At 34.4% G+C, this 19,528-nt stretch overlaps 2 protein-coding genes across 3 annotated transcripts; both read left to right on the top strand.

The window, feature by feature from the left end:
- The first annotated feature begins 11,315 nt into the window (after positions 1-11,315).
- On the top strand, positions 11,316-15,216 carry ALG12 (homolog of asparagine-linked glycosylation 12). 2 transcript variants are annotated; one of them, XM_078990001.1, is made up of 20 exons: positions 11,316-11,440; positions 11,548-11,633; positions 11,990-12,031; positions 12,181-12,226; positions 12,326-12,412; positions 12,496-12,551; positions 12,628-12,745; positions 12,841-12,899; positions 12,972-13,043; positions 13,164-13,227; positions 13,318-13,421; positions 13,520-13,591; positions 13,703-13,789; positions 13,881-13,948; positions 14,042-14,110; positions 14,197-14,279; positions 14,385-14,490; positions 14,595-14,660; positions 14,749-14,842; positions 14,941-15,216. In XM_078990001.1, exons 1-20 carry the CDS (start codon positions 11,398-11,400, stop codon positions 15,019-15,021), a joined length of 1,503 nt encoding a protein of 500 aa, XP_078846127.1. In that variant the 5' UTR covers positions 11,316-11,397; the 3' UTR covers positions 15,022-15,216. The 2 variants fall into 2 exon arrangements, with proteins under 2 accessions (XP_078846127.1, XP_078846128.1); XM_078990002.1 differs by having other exon boundaries at positions 11,349-11,447.
- Positions 15,217-16,741: 1,525 nt separating this feature from the next.
- LOC145041812 (pentatricopeptide repeat-containing protein At1g02150-like) lies at positions 16,742-18,881 on the top strand. Its single transcript, XM_078990000.1, has 2 exons — positions 16,742-17,261; positions 17,430-18,881. Exons 1-2 carry the CDS (start codon positions 16,845-16,847, stop codon positions 18,663-18,665), a joined length of 1,653 nt encoding a protein of 550 aa, XP_078846126.1. The 5' UTR covers positions 16,742-16,844; the 3' UTR covers positions 18,666-18,881.
- Positions 18,882-19,528: the final 647 nt, after the last annotated feature.

Below are 19,528 nucleotides of genomic sequence, written 5' to 3'. Positions count from 1 at the left end.
CATATAAACACATATCGGGCCTTGCCCACTGCATCGGGACGAAGCCCGGAAACTGCATCGGACCGAAGTCCGGAACTGACTGGGACCTTGTCCCCTGCATCGGACCAAGGTCCGGAACTAACTGCATCGGACCGAAGTTCGGAACTGACTGCATCGGACCGAAGTCCGGAACTGACTGCATCGGACCGAAGTCCGGTACTGACTGCATCGGATAGCATATCATAACAACTAGCATGAACACATATACTGCATACTACATCGGGCCGTAGCCCGGAACACATAATACATAACACATAAAACATAGCTCACAATTCCTGTCTGAGCCACGAAGGCATCAAACATACTAACTACTGCATCGGATCAAGTCCGGAAACTACTGCTAACTGGACGGGCCGGCATTGTGGCCTTAGACCCGTCCCTACTGGAAGGAAACTCACCTCGTAAACTGGTGGCTGAGTGTGTGTCTCTGAAAGCTAACGGATGCTGCTCCTGAATCTCCTCAGCTCAATAAACTCAGATTTGCCCTTGGATCTTAGCACTACAACTCGTTTCCTTGCTTCTTTCTTCTTCTCCTTCTTCACACCTTCACAAAAATGGCACCAAATCACTTATAAGCTCTCAAGGGAGGATTAGGGTTCTCTCACTGTGTTCTCAGGGTGAAAGTGGCGAGAATGAGGCTATAATGTGGTTTAAATAATGGGCAAACCCGGGGATTTAGGGTTTCACCCAGACGGACGGACTCGTCGAGTCAGGGATATGGACTCGCCGGGTCCCCGGCTCCCGCGTGCACAAAATACGCGACCCAACTCGGCGAGTCAGGCTAGAACTCGCCGAGTCCCTCTTGAAAACTTAGACAATTAACAATTAATTAACATACCGGGAACGGGTCGTTACACTTGTTGTTTTTGGCGTTCGCTACTTGTATCAAACTATCCAAACCTTATTATAACGGGTCAATCCGGTTTTAACCGGTTCGAAATAAGCGGTCGAACCGCGGTTTAGGGGAAACCCGGCCGGTTCGATCTGGTTCGTATTTTTACAAAAAACCGTTCTCAATCGACCCGCCTTCTACCCCGGGTCACGGTCCAACCAGTTGAACCGTCCGGGTCAACCCGGGTTTTAAAACATTGATCTTGAGTATATGCCAAAACTAAGACTAGTAGGAGCGTTACAGTCTTCCTTATTTAGGAAATAATGTCCTTACTATGCAAAGGTTGAAAGAGCTTATTTAAGGAATTTCTTTTCTATAAAAGACATGGAGTAAAAACTTACATAATGGGAATTAAGATCTATAAAGATAAATTTAGAAAGAATATACATGATATATTGAAGAAATTAAAGACACAAAACTCCAAAAGGAGCTTATACTTATACAACATGGTTTAAGGTTAAGTTGATCTTAGTGTCCTAGTTCCATAAATAATTTGGATAGGTTAAATCGAGTCTCATATGCTTCAATTTTGGGATCAATCATATATGAGATATTATGTACAAGTCCTAATGTGTCATATGCCTTGAACATGACAAGTAGATATCAATAAAATCCTATAAAAAGCCAATGAATGGCATTCAAGTGCATTTTCAAGTGTTTGAGAATAACCCTAAGGCTTAAGAGAGTAAGGAAGAGATCATTGTAACAAGTCACATGATACAGACTTCGAAACTAATAAGAATTATTTTTGTTCATTGTTAGGATTCGTGTTACGAAACAGAGTAGTGGTGATTTGGAGTATTTGCAAGTAAGATCCCATAACGTATTTGACAACCGAGGCTGAGTATGTTACAACTAATGAAGTTGCAAAGGAGTCTATCTGGATGAAGGATTTCATAAGAGATTGATAGCTTCATTTTATTTACTTATTTTTATAGTTTATTTTAGTACATTTCATTCGCATTTTAGTTAACTTTCATGCATATTTTCCCTTTTGTTATTTTTATGACCATTTCGGGGTACTTTCTAGTTTCTTGAGCATTATTGCAGATTTTCTTGGAAACTAGCGGGGCGGCACTCTTGCGAGGCGATTGGGCTTGAAGGGAATTGGAGATTTCATGCTTGATGGCTATGAAGGTGATTCATGGGGTGGACTTGTCAATTGCTTGAAGGCTTGGAAGAATTGAGCTTTAAATTTGAAAGATGCGGGGGAACATTCAAGCGTATGAAAATTATTAATCGGGCGAGTTCACGAGCTTTGGAGGATTTAGAGAGGTCAAATTGGGCTTTAAATGAAGAAAAACTTGAAGAAAATGGGCTAGGAGGTGATTGGATTCGATCTGGGCTAGTGGGATATGCTTTAGAGGCCCAAAATCTCAAAGGAGCCCATGTCAGGTACCACCCGTGCAGCCCACCCGCGCAGCAGCACGCGGGTCGCGCAAGGCCCTGCAGGGGCAATTTCGGAAATCCTTCTTTTGAGCTATTTGAGGAAGGTTGGTGCCCATCTTTTGCACACTCTTGGACATCCGATTTTTGAAGATTCTCTCTGGAGTTTTGGAGACTTTTGAAGGCCAATAACCCTTGAAGAACATCATATTTTTACCTCTTGATTCTTGCTGAATGTTTGGTACAAATTTCTCTAACTTTGTTTCTTTGTGTTTAGCCATGCTTGGCTAAACTAATCTTGGTTGACTTTTGTTTAATCCTTTGAACTTTTGTTGAATGTTGAAGAATCCATGAACATGTTCTTGAATCTTTATGGAAATGTTTTGTGTTTTAACATCTTATCATTACTTGTATGTTTTAGTTCATGAGTTTAAATGTGTTTGTGGTGATTAGTTGGCTAATTTCTTGATTAAGTAAAGGATCCTCAAATTAGAAAGCAACAAATGATTTTTGTGTTGTTTTTACTTCACACAATCATAAAAACATTTCCTCCAACATGGTGGTGAAAGCATTTGACCCCTCTTGGATTTGGTGACTTTTTGGTTCTTAATGCTAGTTGACTTTCACTAATTACATGCTATTTGGAATTAGTGACTTTGACTAAGGAAATTGTTATGAGCTTCTCTAGCCATTTCAACAATTAAGAAAAGTCTAGGTAATCTCAAGCTTCTTGGATTACTATAGTCAAATTGAGGATTTAAAACAAGTATTGCACCATTGAATTCTAATGATATGTTCATCAAAAGTCAAAGTGAGAAAACTTTAAGTCAACCATCTTTCCCTTATTGATTTTACATCAAATTCTTATTTTTGTTGCAATTGTCTATTTAAATCATAGTTAATTCTAGTTAGCATCAAGTATTCAAAACACCAAAACCCCCCATTTTATTTTTATCGTTATTTTACAAGTATTTTTACAAAGAGATTTTTCATAGAGTTAGAAATTGAACCAATCTCCGTGGATTCGATCCCTTTACCACTATACACTATTTTAGTGTGTAACATTTAGGGTTATTATTTGTGTTGGCCTCGACAACCACCAAATTTTTGGCGCCGTTGCCGGGGATTGGTTTATTTTTAATCAATTTGTTTCTCTATGCCTAGATCTCATTGTGCAGGTACTCAAATTTAAATTCCTGAAATTAAAAAAAAAAAAAAAAAGAAGTATGGTTCGGAGATGAACACTCCTTGCACCGAAGAGCGACTTTCTGAGCTAGCTCAGTTAGTTATGATGATTGAAAGTGACCAAAGTGTGCAGCCCACACCTCTTCTTTGCGATTTTTGTGCCCAAAATGGACATCATTCCGACATGTGTTCATATTTACAAGGAGAATGGGGAGACGTGCAAGAGAAGGGAAGCTACTATTTGTCAAACCAATCGAGTTATGATCAACCTCAACATGATCAATGGTGGGACAACAACCAAGTTTGGGGAAATAACCAATACCAAAACCCATACCAAACTTGGGGAAATAACCAATACCCACCAAATCCATTGTTCCAAGAACCCTATCCTTACCCTCCTCAACAAACTGAAACGCCAAGCATGTCCTTAGAGGACATTGTTAAAAGCATTGCCACTTCTACCCACATTTTTCAGGAAACAACCCAAGCTAGCCTCAAAAGCTTAGAGCAACAAATAACACAAATTGCTCAATCAATTAGTTTAATGGAAGCTCAAGACAAATTACCATCCGAAAAGAGCCCATCGCATAGTTCATGTTCCATTCCTTTGAATGATGAGAAAATTTTTGATGACCCAAGAGTGTTATATGAAGAAGTGGAAGAGGTTGTCAAAGAAGAAGAAGAAATTGAAAAAGTTGACAATGAAACTATAGAGGAAGTGATAGGGGTTAATGAAAGAGAGGTTGAGCCGCCCACTACCATTAAAAAACTAACTCCATTGGTAGACCAACCACAAGAGATGGAAGCGATAAATTTGTCGGACTCTTCAAAGGATACGTATCACAAGAAAGAAGACGCCCAACCGGTCACCTACTCAAAAACCATGTCAAAGAAGGAAGAGTTGGTCACCTTAATGAACAAGTACAAGAAAGAATATGGTTGGATGATTTCTATTATCAAAGGTTTGAGTCCGGTATGGTTCTCCCGTAAAAAGAAAGTCAAATACAAGAAAAGAGTCTCAATGGAGGTGTGGAAATTAAAAAATGTCGACACGGGGAAAATTTACAAGGTTAATGGACATCGATTGAAGCCATTCAATGAAGTTTTTGATTCAAATGTCCAAGATGTCGTCCATTTGGACGCCCCAAAGTGTTAAAGTGAAGTTTGGAGGCGTCTCGCCAAAGACGTTAAAGAATGGCATTTTTGGAAAGCATTGTGTTTTTGTGTTTTTAATTTGAATAAATGACTTTTGAAGATGCTTTTGGGATTCAAAAGAATTGTTTTTGAAGAAATCAAGAGTTTCTAGGTTTTTGGGGCCTTCCAAAGCGAGAACGGGTGAAAAACGAAGAAAAATGAAGCAAAAATGAAGATCAGGATCAGGGGGTTGCGCGACCCGCGTGCTGTTGCGCGGGTGGGTTGCGCGGCCAGGTGTGATGAAGCGACATTGGCCCAAGACTTAACTGCAAGGTCTGCGCGACCCGCGTGCTACACTGCGCGACCCGCGCACTGTGCTGGGCAATTTGGGCTATTTTTGGCTATTATTTGACCAGGTGTTGACCAAAGGTTTTAATGAGTTGACCTTTTGACTTTTCTTGACCAACATTGACCGAAATTGACCCTTTTTGACCCACAGATTAAAATGTTCAGCTTCTCTTCTTCTTCATTTAATCATCTTGACCTCCCACTCCATTCCTCTCATATAACCTTCCAGCACCCACCTCGCTTGAAAATTCAAGATTGGCGGAGTTCTACCGGTCGTAATTTCACGAAACCACCGCCACAGACATTTCCCGCCGCCCGACCCTCCGATTTAGGTCCTTTCCGCCCTTTCTTTAAGCATTGAGGACAATGCTTGTTCTTAAGCTTGGGGTGGGGCATTTCCCTTTTTTTTTTTCTTACTCTTTTTCATGCATTTTTAGTTAGGTTGCATAACATATTAATTTAAGTTAATTTGCATTCATTTTTTTTTTATTTTATTAAATTTTAAAAAGATTTTATTTTCTTCTTTTCTACTTTTTATTTTTTTTTGCATAACATTTAGCTTAAGACATTAGCATTCATGCATTTTTGTTGTCTGTTTATTCTCACCTCTCTTGGATACCATGGAACAGGTTCATAGTTATTGTATCATTATTGGTCCAGGATCTTGTTGCTATCTCACCCATCGAACCGGGACCACTAGCTGCAGTTTGGGATTTCATACTTGGGATCAGATGCTGGTAGCTTAAAGGGGTAAGTGATCATGGACAGGTAGTTTCATGAAGAATTATGCATACAATACTAACAACTGTAGGATATACTATAGCAATGGGTGTTCGTAGCCTTGCGGTCACTATCGCGGAGAGGATCACACTTGATCATGTTTGAACTGTTAGGATGAAGCATTGGTGCTTGTCCCCGAGTAGAATCCATATCCGGTCTCTTTACATCACCATATCTTTTTGCGATTTTCTTAGAATTTAGAGAGTCTTTTAGTCCACATTTGGACATTTTCATTATCTTTGAAAAACCACAAGTTTGAAAAGGAGCTTACATTACATCTTTATGCTCCACACATGGTCATTATCACACTTAGGCCATTCGGATTATATCATTACCCTTTCGGTTCCACCTACACACCTTTGGGAACCAAATTTTGAGTCAAAGGGTTTTCTCATCAAAAAAAAAAAAAACAAAAAACAAAAAAAAAAAAAAACAAAAAAAAAACAAAAACAAAACAAAAACAAAATGAAGCATGCAAATTTTCAGTTGCAACTATCTTAGATAGGTGGCCGGTTCAATTATTGAACAAATTTTCCAACATCTTGGTCACCCGACGTTTGATATTCATTTGTATAGGTCTGTTTTATTGTATATAGATCAAGTTGTTATTTTTTTCTTTTCTTTTCTTTCTCACAAATTGGTGATGTTAGAGAGACTGTCGAGTCGGATACTACGGGAGGTTTGGGCCAACACTAAGTGAACTGATTCCTACAACGGTGCCCGAGCGATTAAACCTAGTTACACATGAGAGAAACCAGCAAATGTGAGATCAGAGTGTACACTTAAAGAAGAGCTCCACCCGAGCCCATCCAGTTGCTTTCTCCCTACTACAGATGTTCTTCATTGTATACATGTTCCATTGAGGCTGCGACTACTCATCCCTCCTTACTCACCTAAAGGAGTTGTCCTGGCTGTGGTTTATGGTTCCATTGTCATCGGATGAAAAAGTTGTGAGATAGCAGCGAAATCAATTCTGACCATGTTGACTAACATCGAACAGGTTCCATGGTTCTATCCATTCTTTTTATTTCTAGGGTAGTTCATCCCAAGTTCATTTAGTCTTGTCTTACTTGAGGACAAGTAAGGTTTAAGCTTGGGGTGATTTGATAGCTTCATTTTATTTACTTATTTTTATAGTTTATTTTAGTACATTTCATTCGCATTTTAGTTAACTTTCATGCATATTTTCCCTTTTGTTATTTTTATGACCATTTCGGGGTACTTTCTAGTTTCTTGAGCATTATTGCAGATTTTCTTGGAAACTAGCGGGGCGGCACTCTTGCGAGGCGATTGGGCTTGAAGGGAATTGGAGATTTCATGCTTGATGGCTATGAAGGTGATTCATGGGGTGGACTTGTCAATTGCTTGAAGGCTTGGAAGAATTGAGCTTTAAATTTGAAAGATGCGGGGGAACATTCAAGCGTATGAAAATTATTAATCGGGCGAGTTCACGAGCTTTGGAGGATTTAGAGAGGTCAAATTGGGCTTTAAATGAAGAAAAACTTGAAGAAAATGGGCTAGGAGGTGATTGGATTCGATCTGGGCTAGTGGGATATGCTTTAGAGGCCCAAAATCTCAAAGGAGCCCATGTCAGGTACCACCCGCGCAGCAGCACGCGGGTCGCGCAAGGCCCTGCAGGGGCAATTTCGGAAATCCTTCTTTTGAGCTATTTGAGGAAGGTTGGTGCCCATCTTTTGCACACTCTTGGACATCCGATTTTTGAAGATTCTCTCTGGAGTTTTGGAGACTTTTGAAGGCCAAGAACCCTTGAAGAACATCATATTTTTACCTCTTGATTCTTGCTGAATGTTTGGTACAAATTTCTCTAACTTTGTTTCTTTGTGTTTAGCCATGCTTGGCTAAACTAATCTTGGTTGACTTTTGTTTAATCCTTTGAACTTTTGTTGAATGTTGAAGAATCCATGAACATGTTCTTGAATCTTTATGGAAATGTTTTGTGTTTTAACATCTTATCATTACTTGTATGTTTTAGTTCATGAGTTTAAATGTGTTTGTGGTGATTAGTTGGCTAATTTCTTGATTAAGTAAAGGATCCTCAAATTAGCAAGCAACAAATGATTTTTGTGTTGTTTTTACTTCACACAATCATAAAAACATTTCCTCCAACATGGTGGTGAAAGCATTTGACCCCTCTTGGATTTGGTGACTTTTTGGTTCTTAATGCTAGTTGACTTTCACTAATTACATGCTATTTGGAATTAGTGACTTTGACTAAGGAAATTGTTATGAGCTTCTCTAGCCATTTCAACAATTAAGAAAAGTCTAGGTAATCTCAAGCTTCTTGGATTACTATAGTCAAATTGAGGATTTAAAACAAGTATTGCACCATTGAATTCTAATGATATGTTCATCAAAAGTCAAAGTGAGAAAACTTTAAGTCAACCATCTTTCCCTTATTGATTTTACATCAAATTCTTATTTTTGTTGCAATTGTCTATTTAAATCATAGTTAATTCTAGTTAGCATCAAGTATTCAAAACACCAAAACCCCCCATTTTATTTTTATTGTTATTTTACAAGTATTTTTACAAAGAGATTTTTCATAGAGTTAGAAATTGAACCAATCTCCGTGGATTCGATCCCTTTACCACTATACACTATTTTAGTGTGTAACATTTAGGGTTATTATTTGTGTTGGCCTCGACAACCACCAGAGATCTTGATTTGATCACACACAAACATATACATCATATAATCATAGTTACACACATCATTGCTAATTGAATTATACAAATTTTGGGTTACATATATTTATCTTAACTGATTGGATGTGTGGCAACTGATACATTATGAAATTTCATGATGTAATGAGTCTTATGTTTAGATCTTAATATAAACGAGAGAAAAAAATGTTTGCATTAATCCATATATGTGTTCTATTTATATGTTTATTAAATTCCTTGAATTTCAATTCAAAATCTCCACAGACGGACATTCTTCAAAGGAACGACGTACTGAATGAAGATTGATGCGAGGTGTTGGTTAATTATCCATATTGATTAATATTGCATAAGGTGCGGCTAACACTCACATGTACTTCATGAAATATATCCCAAATGATTCTAAGAAGGTAATATCTTGTGTCCTTGAAACCAGAGATACATAGTAATTGACTCATTGCATAATGCCCTTAGCGTGTCAGATACTAAAATACACTGGAAAATACATTCACACATATACAATTACACCCATATATATAATTTCAAACACTCATGTTGGTAATTTTAGCATCACCATGTCATTTTATGTATTGGAGCTAACATGTGAGCTAAGGGGTTTCATAATTTGTACTCTAATATATGTACAAGTTGTGTAAAGTGCACACATGTATAAGATCGAATTAGAAGCTGGTTTGACGACAGGTCGGGGTCGGGGGGCAATGCCCTGGGTTCGCGGTTCCCAAAGAGGCAGCACCCATACATATGAGAACATAGTGGGAAATTTAGATTATTGAGGGTGATTATGGTAAAACAAATGAAATTTGTTAGTTTTGGAAACCCTAAATCCTCATTAAATTTCGGATTTCCTAACTAGCTTCTAAAGCAACCCATGACGGCCAACCCTAATGAAACCCTAATATCGTTTATTATATAAATGACTCTTCTCTTTGAGAAGAGAGACATGAAAATTATTAGCTATCGTTTTCTTCAAACAAACACAGAATTCTTCTAGCAATTTAGCTTTCAATTTCTGTGCCTAGAATCGTAAGTGTCCTCTTGGATTATCCTAGGTTGAATTTCTTGCAACCCAATTATAGGGTAGAAATATCAGTTCGGAAAGTGTTCACACGATCTGAGTGGTATCTAGATCTCCAACGTAAACCCTAATACATCCGACAACTCGTGATAAAAATACCATCCCGAGAGTGTGTACCATTCATAGACCTATCGTCTTACTCGCGCGAGCATATTTATCATTTTAGTTGACGAGTAAAATTTTAATTTATGTTAAAACCACAATACAAATATGAAATAACATAAAAAATAAAACTTAGTTGTGAGTATGTTCTTGAAACAATATGATTGTTATATGTCTACTTACAATAGGTGTTAGAAATTAGGGTATAGTAAGGCTTGGAATTCTGAGAATTGTGTAAAACACTTTCAGATTAAAACATTTGGGTGGTACTCCTAATATTCTTTAATCGGATAAGACTCATAGAGACAAGAATTTAGAATGTTTTAATGATAGTTTCGCTTGTACCAGAAAAATGAGACCAAAACCGAAGTTATGATCTTTGTCTGAAAACTGTCATATGACAGTTTCTAACTGTCATAAACTATAAAAACTGACATAAAACGGAAGTTTGGATAAATGTCAAACAATGGTCAATTCTCTGAAAATACGATTTTCTGATGCATTTTGTATATAGCAATATCTGGCCCTTGGACCCTGCCAGGGGCACTGCCCCCGGACCCCCGTTCATTTAGGAGCTTCGCCCCTAATGACAATGTACTTTGAAAACTTGATCAAACTTAAACAAGTGTGTACTTCACACCTTCCTTGTTTAATATTTATCAAGATCACCTTTGGTCACACAAAATATTATCATTACATTTAAATAATATTGATGACAACAAATCACCAACAATAGGATCATGTATGTCAACCGATGATCCACATGCTTACAAAAATAAGATGATTTATATTCTTTTTCAAGATGAAAGTGACAAAATAATAGGGGTGTTCGTTATTGGATCCAATTAATTGTAAATTCCAAATTGATTTTGAATTTTAAAAGATAGATCTAAATAGTTCAAACTGATTTAAAATCCAATCCGAACAAATCATATTATAATTTGGTTAAAATTGGGTTTCACTATCCGATTTTCAAGATTTAATACATTCCTAAAAAATTATAATTTTAATATTAACAAACTTGATTCGTCAAGTTCACATCCACAGATTTTCACCCGATGTATCTTAATGAACTAAAGTAGTATAAATAAAAGTCTACTAAAATATACATATAATTAAGACCATTTATTTGGGAATACATATAATTTAATTAAAAAAGCATGTTAATAAACTCATATATAATTAAAAATATATACTAAAAGAAAGGGTTTTATGCAGAAAAGTCTGGATTTTTTTATTGATAAAGTTTTAATTTTTTTTAACAGAAAAGTCTTCATTATTTAATTTTATACGATAATCTTATTTCTTATTAAAATAAGGAAATGAACATGTGATGGAATCGGTATCGTTCCCGATTTCTTGAAAACTGAATTTCATTGAAATTCAATCTTGAATATCGAACTGAATTAACATTATCGGTACTGGTTCCAGGAATGATACACATTTTCGGTATTAGTAATGGTACTAACGATACTGAATCTCAATTTTTTTGATTTTAGAATACCGAGTACCATTTCATATTCGATACCGATACGTGATCCAAAATTTGATTCAAAGTGCTTATGAATGAGAGTTGAATATAAGGCCTCGTATCTAAAATGAATAATTTTTTTAATTTTCATATTAACCTTTTATTTTAAAATAATTCACTTAGATGCGACCGTCAAAAAGTCAAAAGGCACGTCCAAACACCTCCCTAAACGCTCGCTAAGACGCTAACCCACCTCCACTCCCTGTATCACCCTCTCCCTACAATGGCTCCTCCTCGCCGATCTTCGAATTTCATGTCGATTTACGGTTAATAGTTATTTAATTTTCCTTGATTTGCGAATATAATACATTCATCGTCGTTTGTTTGTTTTTAGTGGTCAATCAAGTCATAGTTGAAGTTTTGAGTGATTTAGGTTATGATGTGCTTCTCGGAACAATTGCTGCATTTTACGTACTTATGGTGCCATTTACGAAAGTTGAAGAAAGCTTCAATGTTCAGGTAGGTATAAGATTTCTTCTTGTTCTTTTGATTTTGCACAAAGGCAATAATTTTGACAATTTGAACTTTTAACTGATCAATTCTGTTATAAATCCAAAAGAAAAAAAATAATAAAATAAATACCTCTTCAGTCTAAAGCCTTTGATTTTGGATGAAAATTCTGTTACTTAGATTGGATTGAAACATTGACTATCCTCCTCTTGTTATTCACTTCCCCTGAACTCATAAGCTTCCTTTGTTGTGATGATTTTTCTCCTACAATGTTCATAATCGTGGAATTCTTTCCACCCTATTCTGCATCCAAAGGTGTGATTTGTAATTGAACTGATAATGTTTATGACATTTTGTTTACTCAGGCCATGCACGATATCTTGTATCACTGGCATCACATAGAAAATGTAAGTACTAGCCTTTTTTCTATTTTACTCTATCAGAGAAGAATAGACTATGTATAAGTCTTAGAGTCATAAGTGACTTTCTTTTCTGGATTTAAAGATTCATCATTTCTCTCTAATGGTTCTATCTGATGCCACTACTTACACAACAGTATGATCATCTAGAGTTTCCTGGGGTTGTTCCTCGCACGTTTATTGGTAAGCTCTTTTATCTTATAATTTATAAAATCATGATATGAAACATCATCTGAAACTTAAAACTTAAAACTCCTTTTCTTCCAATGTAAATGCTCACAGGTGCATTACTAGTATCCATTTTAGCATCTCCAGTTGTTCTAGCTATCAATTTGCTGCACTTGCCAAAGATTTATAGTCTTTTAGCAGGTTAATTTATATTTCATCTGTTCAAACTTATACACAAAACCTTAGTTCTCTTAGTTCTCTTACTCATTTGTATTGTTTTGTAGTACGTTTGGCTCTAGGATTCTTCATATTAGCCACACTTCGATTTTTACGTGTTCAGGTATTAAAGTTTTACTTTTTTATGTTTAAGTTGTTTGACATTAGTTAATGTAAACTTTATTAATTTCTCTGAGCAGATCAGAAATAAATTTGGGCTTCAAGTTGAAGCTTTCTTTGTGATACTAATAGCAATTCAGTTCCATATGCTGTTCTATTGCACACGTCCTCTTCCTAATATACTTGCTTTAGGTTTAGGTGATTAAACTTTGACCCTCATTGACTTACAAAAAGACCATTCTTTCCTTTTCTTTTTCAAATTTGCTTATGATTCTATTTTCTTGATTCTGTAGTAAATTTATCATATGGATACTGGTTCAAAGGGAGCTTTTATGCCACATTAAGATGCCTGGTATGTTTTTATTTTTCAGAAATGTAAATAACTTGTAAATAAAAAAGTCATAATTTCTAATGAAAAGTTCAGATTTTTGCTACCATTGTCTTTAGATGTGATATGCTGCTACTTCTTTGTCCACTTGGGCTTGAACTTTTACTGGTATATCTTCTTGCTGTTTCATTCTTATCAAATTAATTTTTTTCTCATCCTTTATCATTATTAAAAATTTAAAATTCCTATTTCAAGTAATTACAACGAAATGCCTCTGTAAAATTACAGACAAAATCAATTTCCTTGTGGAAAGCCATAAAATGCTGTGCTGGAGCTGCAATTTTCAGCATAGGTCTGTATTACTATTTCATCTAATTTCACCTACAAATCCAAAAATGACAATTATATTAAATTATTAATAAAAAGTCTCATATTTTATCAGGTCTTACTATCTTTATCGATTCCATAATGTGGCAGAGGTGGTTGTGGCCTGAATTTGAAGTCTTTTGGTTTAACTCTGTCTTGAACAAGAGTTCAGAATGGGGTGTATCCTAAACTAGGGTTTTCTTTTCTTATTTAAATATTTTCATTTATCTTTTTATATATATATTAGTTATCATTCTTCCATTACATATCTCCCCTAGACACATCCATTTTATTGGTACTTCACTTCTGCTTTACCTCGCTCACTACTGGTTGCATATCCTCTCTTTTTGGTAATTAATTAAGAAAAAAAAAAATACTAATTTTATATTATTTATAAATTATACTCCATTTATCTGATATCAAAAGACGATTTTGACTTTAAAATTTTGTGATTGTTGCAGTTTGGTGTTATTCTTGATAGAAGACTTTTATTCTACATTCTTCCTGTTCTTTCATTCATCATACTTTACTCCAAGCTTCCACACAAGGTATCTTACATATACCATAAATTTCTTAGATTAACTTGATGTGTACTACTCAAGGGCATAAATGTCCAAAATTTACAATTTTTTTTTTCAGGAGCTTCGGTTCATTATCAGTTCTGTTCCAATCTTCAATTTGTCAGCAGCAGTTGCAGCTAGTCGAATGTATGTGGCTTCTTTCTAATTTGTGTTTTATTTTTTTTCTTACTTTTATGTTCTTGAAATCATAACATTGTTGTTGTTTTTTTTTTACTACAGTTACAACAATAGAAAGAAGAGTTATTGGAATCTGCTTTACATACTTCTGCTTGGTTTGCTTGTGATCAGGTTGAAAGATAAATTATTTTTTTTCTTTGGTTATTTAAAATAAAAAATTGTTTGACATCTCATTATTGATATGATAATTTCTGTAGTTTAGGGTGCAGTGTCATCACTTTCATGGCCTCTTATGAGAACTACCCTAGTGGCTATGCTCTAAGATCTTTGCACAGAGTAGGTAGGTAATCTCTCTCTCTCTCTCTCTCTCTCTCTCTCTCTCTCTTAAATGATCATTATTTAATTATAATATTAATAATAATAATTACTTGAAATCTTCTGATAGGTCATATGAAAAACACTACCAATGAATTGAGGGTTCATGTTCATGTTGATACCTTCTCAGCAATGAATGGAATTTCCCGGTTTTGTGAGAATGAAAACCATTGGGTGTATGTTTATTTTTTTTTACTGAAATAAATTTATTTATTATCTTTAAAAAGATAAACATCATAAATTCTTGTTTATTAACTATATTATTATGTTACTGATTCAGGTATTCTAAAGAAGAAGGAATACATTTGGAAGAGTTTTATCAGCGAAACTTTACCTATCTTTTGAAGTGAGTTACTGATATTATTAATTTTCGACTTATAAAAATTTCAAAATTTAATATTATATAAATGGAATTTAACTAATCTTATTCATAGTGAACATTCGAGCATCAAGGGATTTGAGTGCTTGTTTAAGGTAGATGGGTTTTCTAGGATGCGTCTGCATGTTGGCTTCCCGCCAATTTCAATGGTATTTATACTTTTATTTTTGATGTTTTTTTTTTTTTTTTTTTTTTTCCAGAATGCATTTATGAAACTTGTTTGTGTTAATGTTCATATTTTTCACAGGTTAAAGAGCCAAAAGTCTACATACATGGAAACATAGAAAACACATATATCATGGATAGAAGTTGGCCAGGTTGTTCATGATTTCATCTACCTCAGAAATGTAATTTTTTTTTTTTTTTTTTTTTTTTTTTTTTTTTTTTTTTTTTTGGATTGTGAGTTTTATTGGATCAATGGATAGTGATTTGTAATTTTTGTATGTTACTTGTATTTAATACATAGTGTTTGGTGCTATAGATCATGAACATGATTTGTAATATTTTAAGCTGTTTTTCTTTACATGACATGTATTTAAGTTTTCGTATACTTTTGAGTTTATAAGAAATCACTTGGTATATACTTAAATTTGGTTAAATTACTAGGAACAAACATAATGGTATAGCATTTACATCTTGAGTTTGAATCTTATATTGTGATTCTTTTTCTGAAACAAATTTATCAACCCTTCTGTTTCTTTTCTACATTTTGTTTATATGAAATGTCTTCAAGTTTTGGTGTCGTTTTGAATTTATATAAAAATGACTTGGTTGTGAAAGTGCTAGAACTGTTTATGTTAAACTCTAGTCTCTATGCACCACAAAAGTGTGACATTTAAGTATTTTAAGGTTGTTTGAATAGTCCTACAAATTCTAAAACATGGAAGATTTTTCACTTCAAATTGAAATTGGAACGATCAAAAAACTGAAAGATGATTTTAACAAATTTATAATTACATATGTTATAAAATCTCTTACAATAACTTCTAATACACTAGTTTTTTTTTTTTTTTTTTTTTTTTGTTTTTTTTTTTGTTTTTTTGGTGTTAGAAATATTACCAACCCCCAGGGCATCAAACCAACACCAAGGGCATGTTCTCTGATCTAACCTATAGCTAGAAATTGTTGGTAACCACATGATTGAAAGCTTTTAAAAAAATATAAAATTACATAAAAGTTAATAACTCTCAAACCATACTTGAAGTAGCTTTTTTTTTTTTTTCTTAAATAAAAGTTTTATGTTTGTACTCCTAAAACAAAGTTTTTTCTTTAATTTGATTATTGTTTTCTTCTTAAAAACTAAAACCAAAAAAATTTTAAAAGCTCGTTGTCAAACATTCCCATGTTTATTTATCATCAATTTTGGTGCAAAGTTATTCCAAGCTAATATCATCTTTTACATCAAAATGATGTTGTGGTGTTTTCCTATTTATTAATATTAAATTTGATGTTAGAGTTTTATTTATATAATTTACTAAATTCTACCTTGTTAGTTTGTTATTTGTATAAGACTACATGCAATATTTACATGATATCCATATTAAAATTAAAATTTTTATGTTATTTAAACATTTAATAATTTTTAATAATTTAAAATATAATACATATTCAATAAAACAAATAATTATCATTTATTATAATACTAGTTATTTATTATAGAGTGATTGTAATAAAAATATGTAACAAGCTAACAAATATAATATGTTTTTTTAAATGTATTTGATATTATCACGTGCAACAAGTGTTTCTGTTTTATTTTTAAATGTATGAGATGTTTAGTTAATGGATCAAAGAGAAAGTAAGAAATATCGCTAAAAACAACATACATTTTTGGTATTGAAAATGATTTAAAAGATTAGATTTGTATCAAATATTATATTTTCTTATAAAAATATAGTAATTATGTTCGATCATTTTCAAAAAAAGAAAAAAAAAACATAGGGACTATCATTAGTACTTATAAACTTAAAGTGGGTAATAAAAGACTTTACATAAACTTAAAGGACTAAATTTAACGAACTATTATTCATAGTGACAAGTACTCTCACACACAATTGCACAAACCCACTCTTATCTTGGTTGCTACTGTGTTCTTCAATATTTTGAAAGCACCTCCTAAAACCCTAATTGATCCAATAAAATCTCGAAAAAATGTTGCTCCATCCAACAGTTTCCCAATCTCCACCACACCCACAATCTATTTCTCTCTCGTCATCTTCATCTTCATCTTCCCTCTCTCATTCTCTCAATTTCCCATATGGGTTTCGAAGTTCACCCCACAGAAAACCCCAATTTACTTCGTTTATCGTCAAAAACCGTTATTCTTCGTCGTCATCACCAGTTTCAAAAGTGTACAACTATGGCACAGTGGACCATGAGAAAAAGTCTGGAACGGCGGTCACCTGGAAAGTCATTTACAAGAGGATCTCACTACTGGGAGACCCTGAAAAGGGGGCCACTGAGGTGTTGAATCAGTGGGAGAACGAAGGGAAAAAAGTTACCAAGTGGGAGCTTTGTAGAATTGTGAAAGAAATGAGAAAGTATGGTCGTCACAAGCTTGCTCTTGAGGTATTTTTGGATTAAAATAGATTCACCGTGTGTTAAATTTGTGTTTCTTTGTTACGTTCATCATTTGCTTTCTTAAATTTGCTTGTAGTTAGTGATGTATTGTTTCTGGTTTTAGTTGTCGATAATTAAACATCATCTAGGGTTTTTATGAAATTTTCGTCACTGCAGATTTACAATTGGATGAATAATAGGCCCGAGAGATTTAGAATATCGTCAAGTGATGCTGCAATTCAACTAGATCTAATTTCAAAAGTCCACGGCATTTCAGGCGCTGAAGATTACTTCAAAAACATGCCCAATAATTTAATGGACAAACGCATCTATGGGGCACTCTTGAATGCTTACGTACGTGCTAAAATGGTGGAAAAGGCAGAGGCTTTATTAGTCGAAATGAAAAAGAAAGACTATGCAAGCCATGCACTTCCATTTAACGTCATGATGACACTCTACATGAACCTTAAAGATCAAGAAAAAGTGGAAGCCATAGTTTCAGAGATGATGGAAAACAACATCGGATTAGATTTATATTCATATAATATCTGGATATCTTCTCGTGGGTCTCAAGGATCTATTGAAAAGATGGAAGAATCATTTGAAAAACTGAATCTTGATCCTTCTCTTAATCCAAATTGGACTACTTATAGCACAATGGCCACGTTTTACATCAAGAATGACAAATTTGAAAAAGCTGAAGATTCTCTTAGAAAGATAGAAAGTCTAATTACTGGACGTGATCGAATTCCTTATCATTATCTTTTATCTCATTATGGAAGTATTGGCAAGAAAGAAGAAATTCAAAGAATTTGGGAGACTTACAAATCGGTCTTTCCTTACATACCTAATTTGGGTTATCATGCTGTGATCTCTTCATTCATCCGTATGAATGATATAGAAGAAGCTGAGATTCTTTATGAAGAATGGGTTTCAGTGAAGTCATCTTATGACCCAAGAATTGGAAATCTTTTATTGGGGTGGTATGTTAGAAAAGGGCTTACAGAAAAAACCGAATCTCTTTTTAAAGAAATGTTGGATGTTGGGAAATTGAATTCAAGTACTTGGGAGATTGTTGCTGAAAGCCATATCAATGCAAATAGGGTTTCTGATGCTCTAAATTGCTTAGAAGAAGCAATTTCTAATGAAGGATCAAGCTTCTGGAGACCAAAACCAGTGAATCTTTTGGCAGTGTATAACATTTGTGAAGAGCAAAAGGATGAAAAAAGCAAGGAGGCTTTGTTTGAGGTGATGAGAAAATCAGGTGTTCTTGAAGATCCTGTTTATATGTCGTATTTACCCTTTTACAAAGGGGTAAACCCTGGAAATGAACTGGAAATAGTCAAAGAAATTGAGGGTGATGATGATGGAGCTGTTGATATGCTTCTAAATGAATTGCATGCTACCATTTAAGGATCGATTGTGATCTGGTTTTAGTGAGATAATTGGCTGTTAGTTGAAGAATTATGCAAGATTCTAAGTATGGGGAAAGAATGTAACAGTGTTTTTGTCTTATGTTATACAAGATTTTGCAGACTTTGTATGATATTTGGCAATTTGAGCAAAGTTATAGTTATATAAACTGTTGTATGGATAAGTTCATGATGGGGTTTAGTTCTTTTAGCCTTATTCTTTCTTCTATGGCTGAACTTATTGAATCTTGAGCAATGTATAAGTTTTTAAGTAGAAGGTACAAGTTGTTATAATAGTATTTCAGTTGTCATTTGTGTGCGACTCTTTATTTTGGTGGGTGCTGTCGTATGAAAATGTTAAAATTTTTGTTGTATGGATAAGTTCATGATGGGGCATAAAATTCTCATTTTACCCATTATGGCTTAAGTGCACAATCTCTAGTCGTTCTTCTCATGAACCCACTTATTTCGTCTCATAAAAATGACTTAGACTTAACTCGGCTAATTTCACGAAGTTACATCTTCACAATTCATGAAATTCATCTACATGACCGAATTGCCCTTTTGGAAACTCTCTCAAAGTCAAATCTTCTCTAAATTTCGGGTTCTTACATTTCCTCTACCACCACCATCATCATAAACCACTACATACACATACATAGGTTTACCTCCAACCATATTAATTATCTTGATCAGCTCTTTAATATCACTATCATCAATTATGACACAATAATACTGCAACTCAAAAGGTTAATAGGAAAGACTAATACTTGATTTAATTTCAAAACCAGTCTTACTGTTCACAAAATACAGAAATTCACTAAATTTGGTGGTCTCATAAAATGCCACATCGTAAAGGAACAT

Source organism: Lactuca saligna, chromosome 4 (assembly GCF_052625555.1).
Source record: "Lactuca saligna cultivar CGN05327 chromosome 4, ASM5262555v1, whole genome shotgun sequence".
In the NCBI taxonomy this organism is placed as follows: Eukaryota; Viridiplantae; Streptophyta; class Magnoliopsida; order Asterales; family Asteraceae; genus Lactuca; species Lactuca saligna.
The sequence above is the reverse complement of the archived record's forward strand: the minus strand, read 5'-3'. Positions and strand labels throughout refer to the sequence as shown.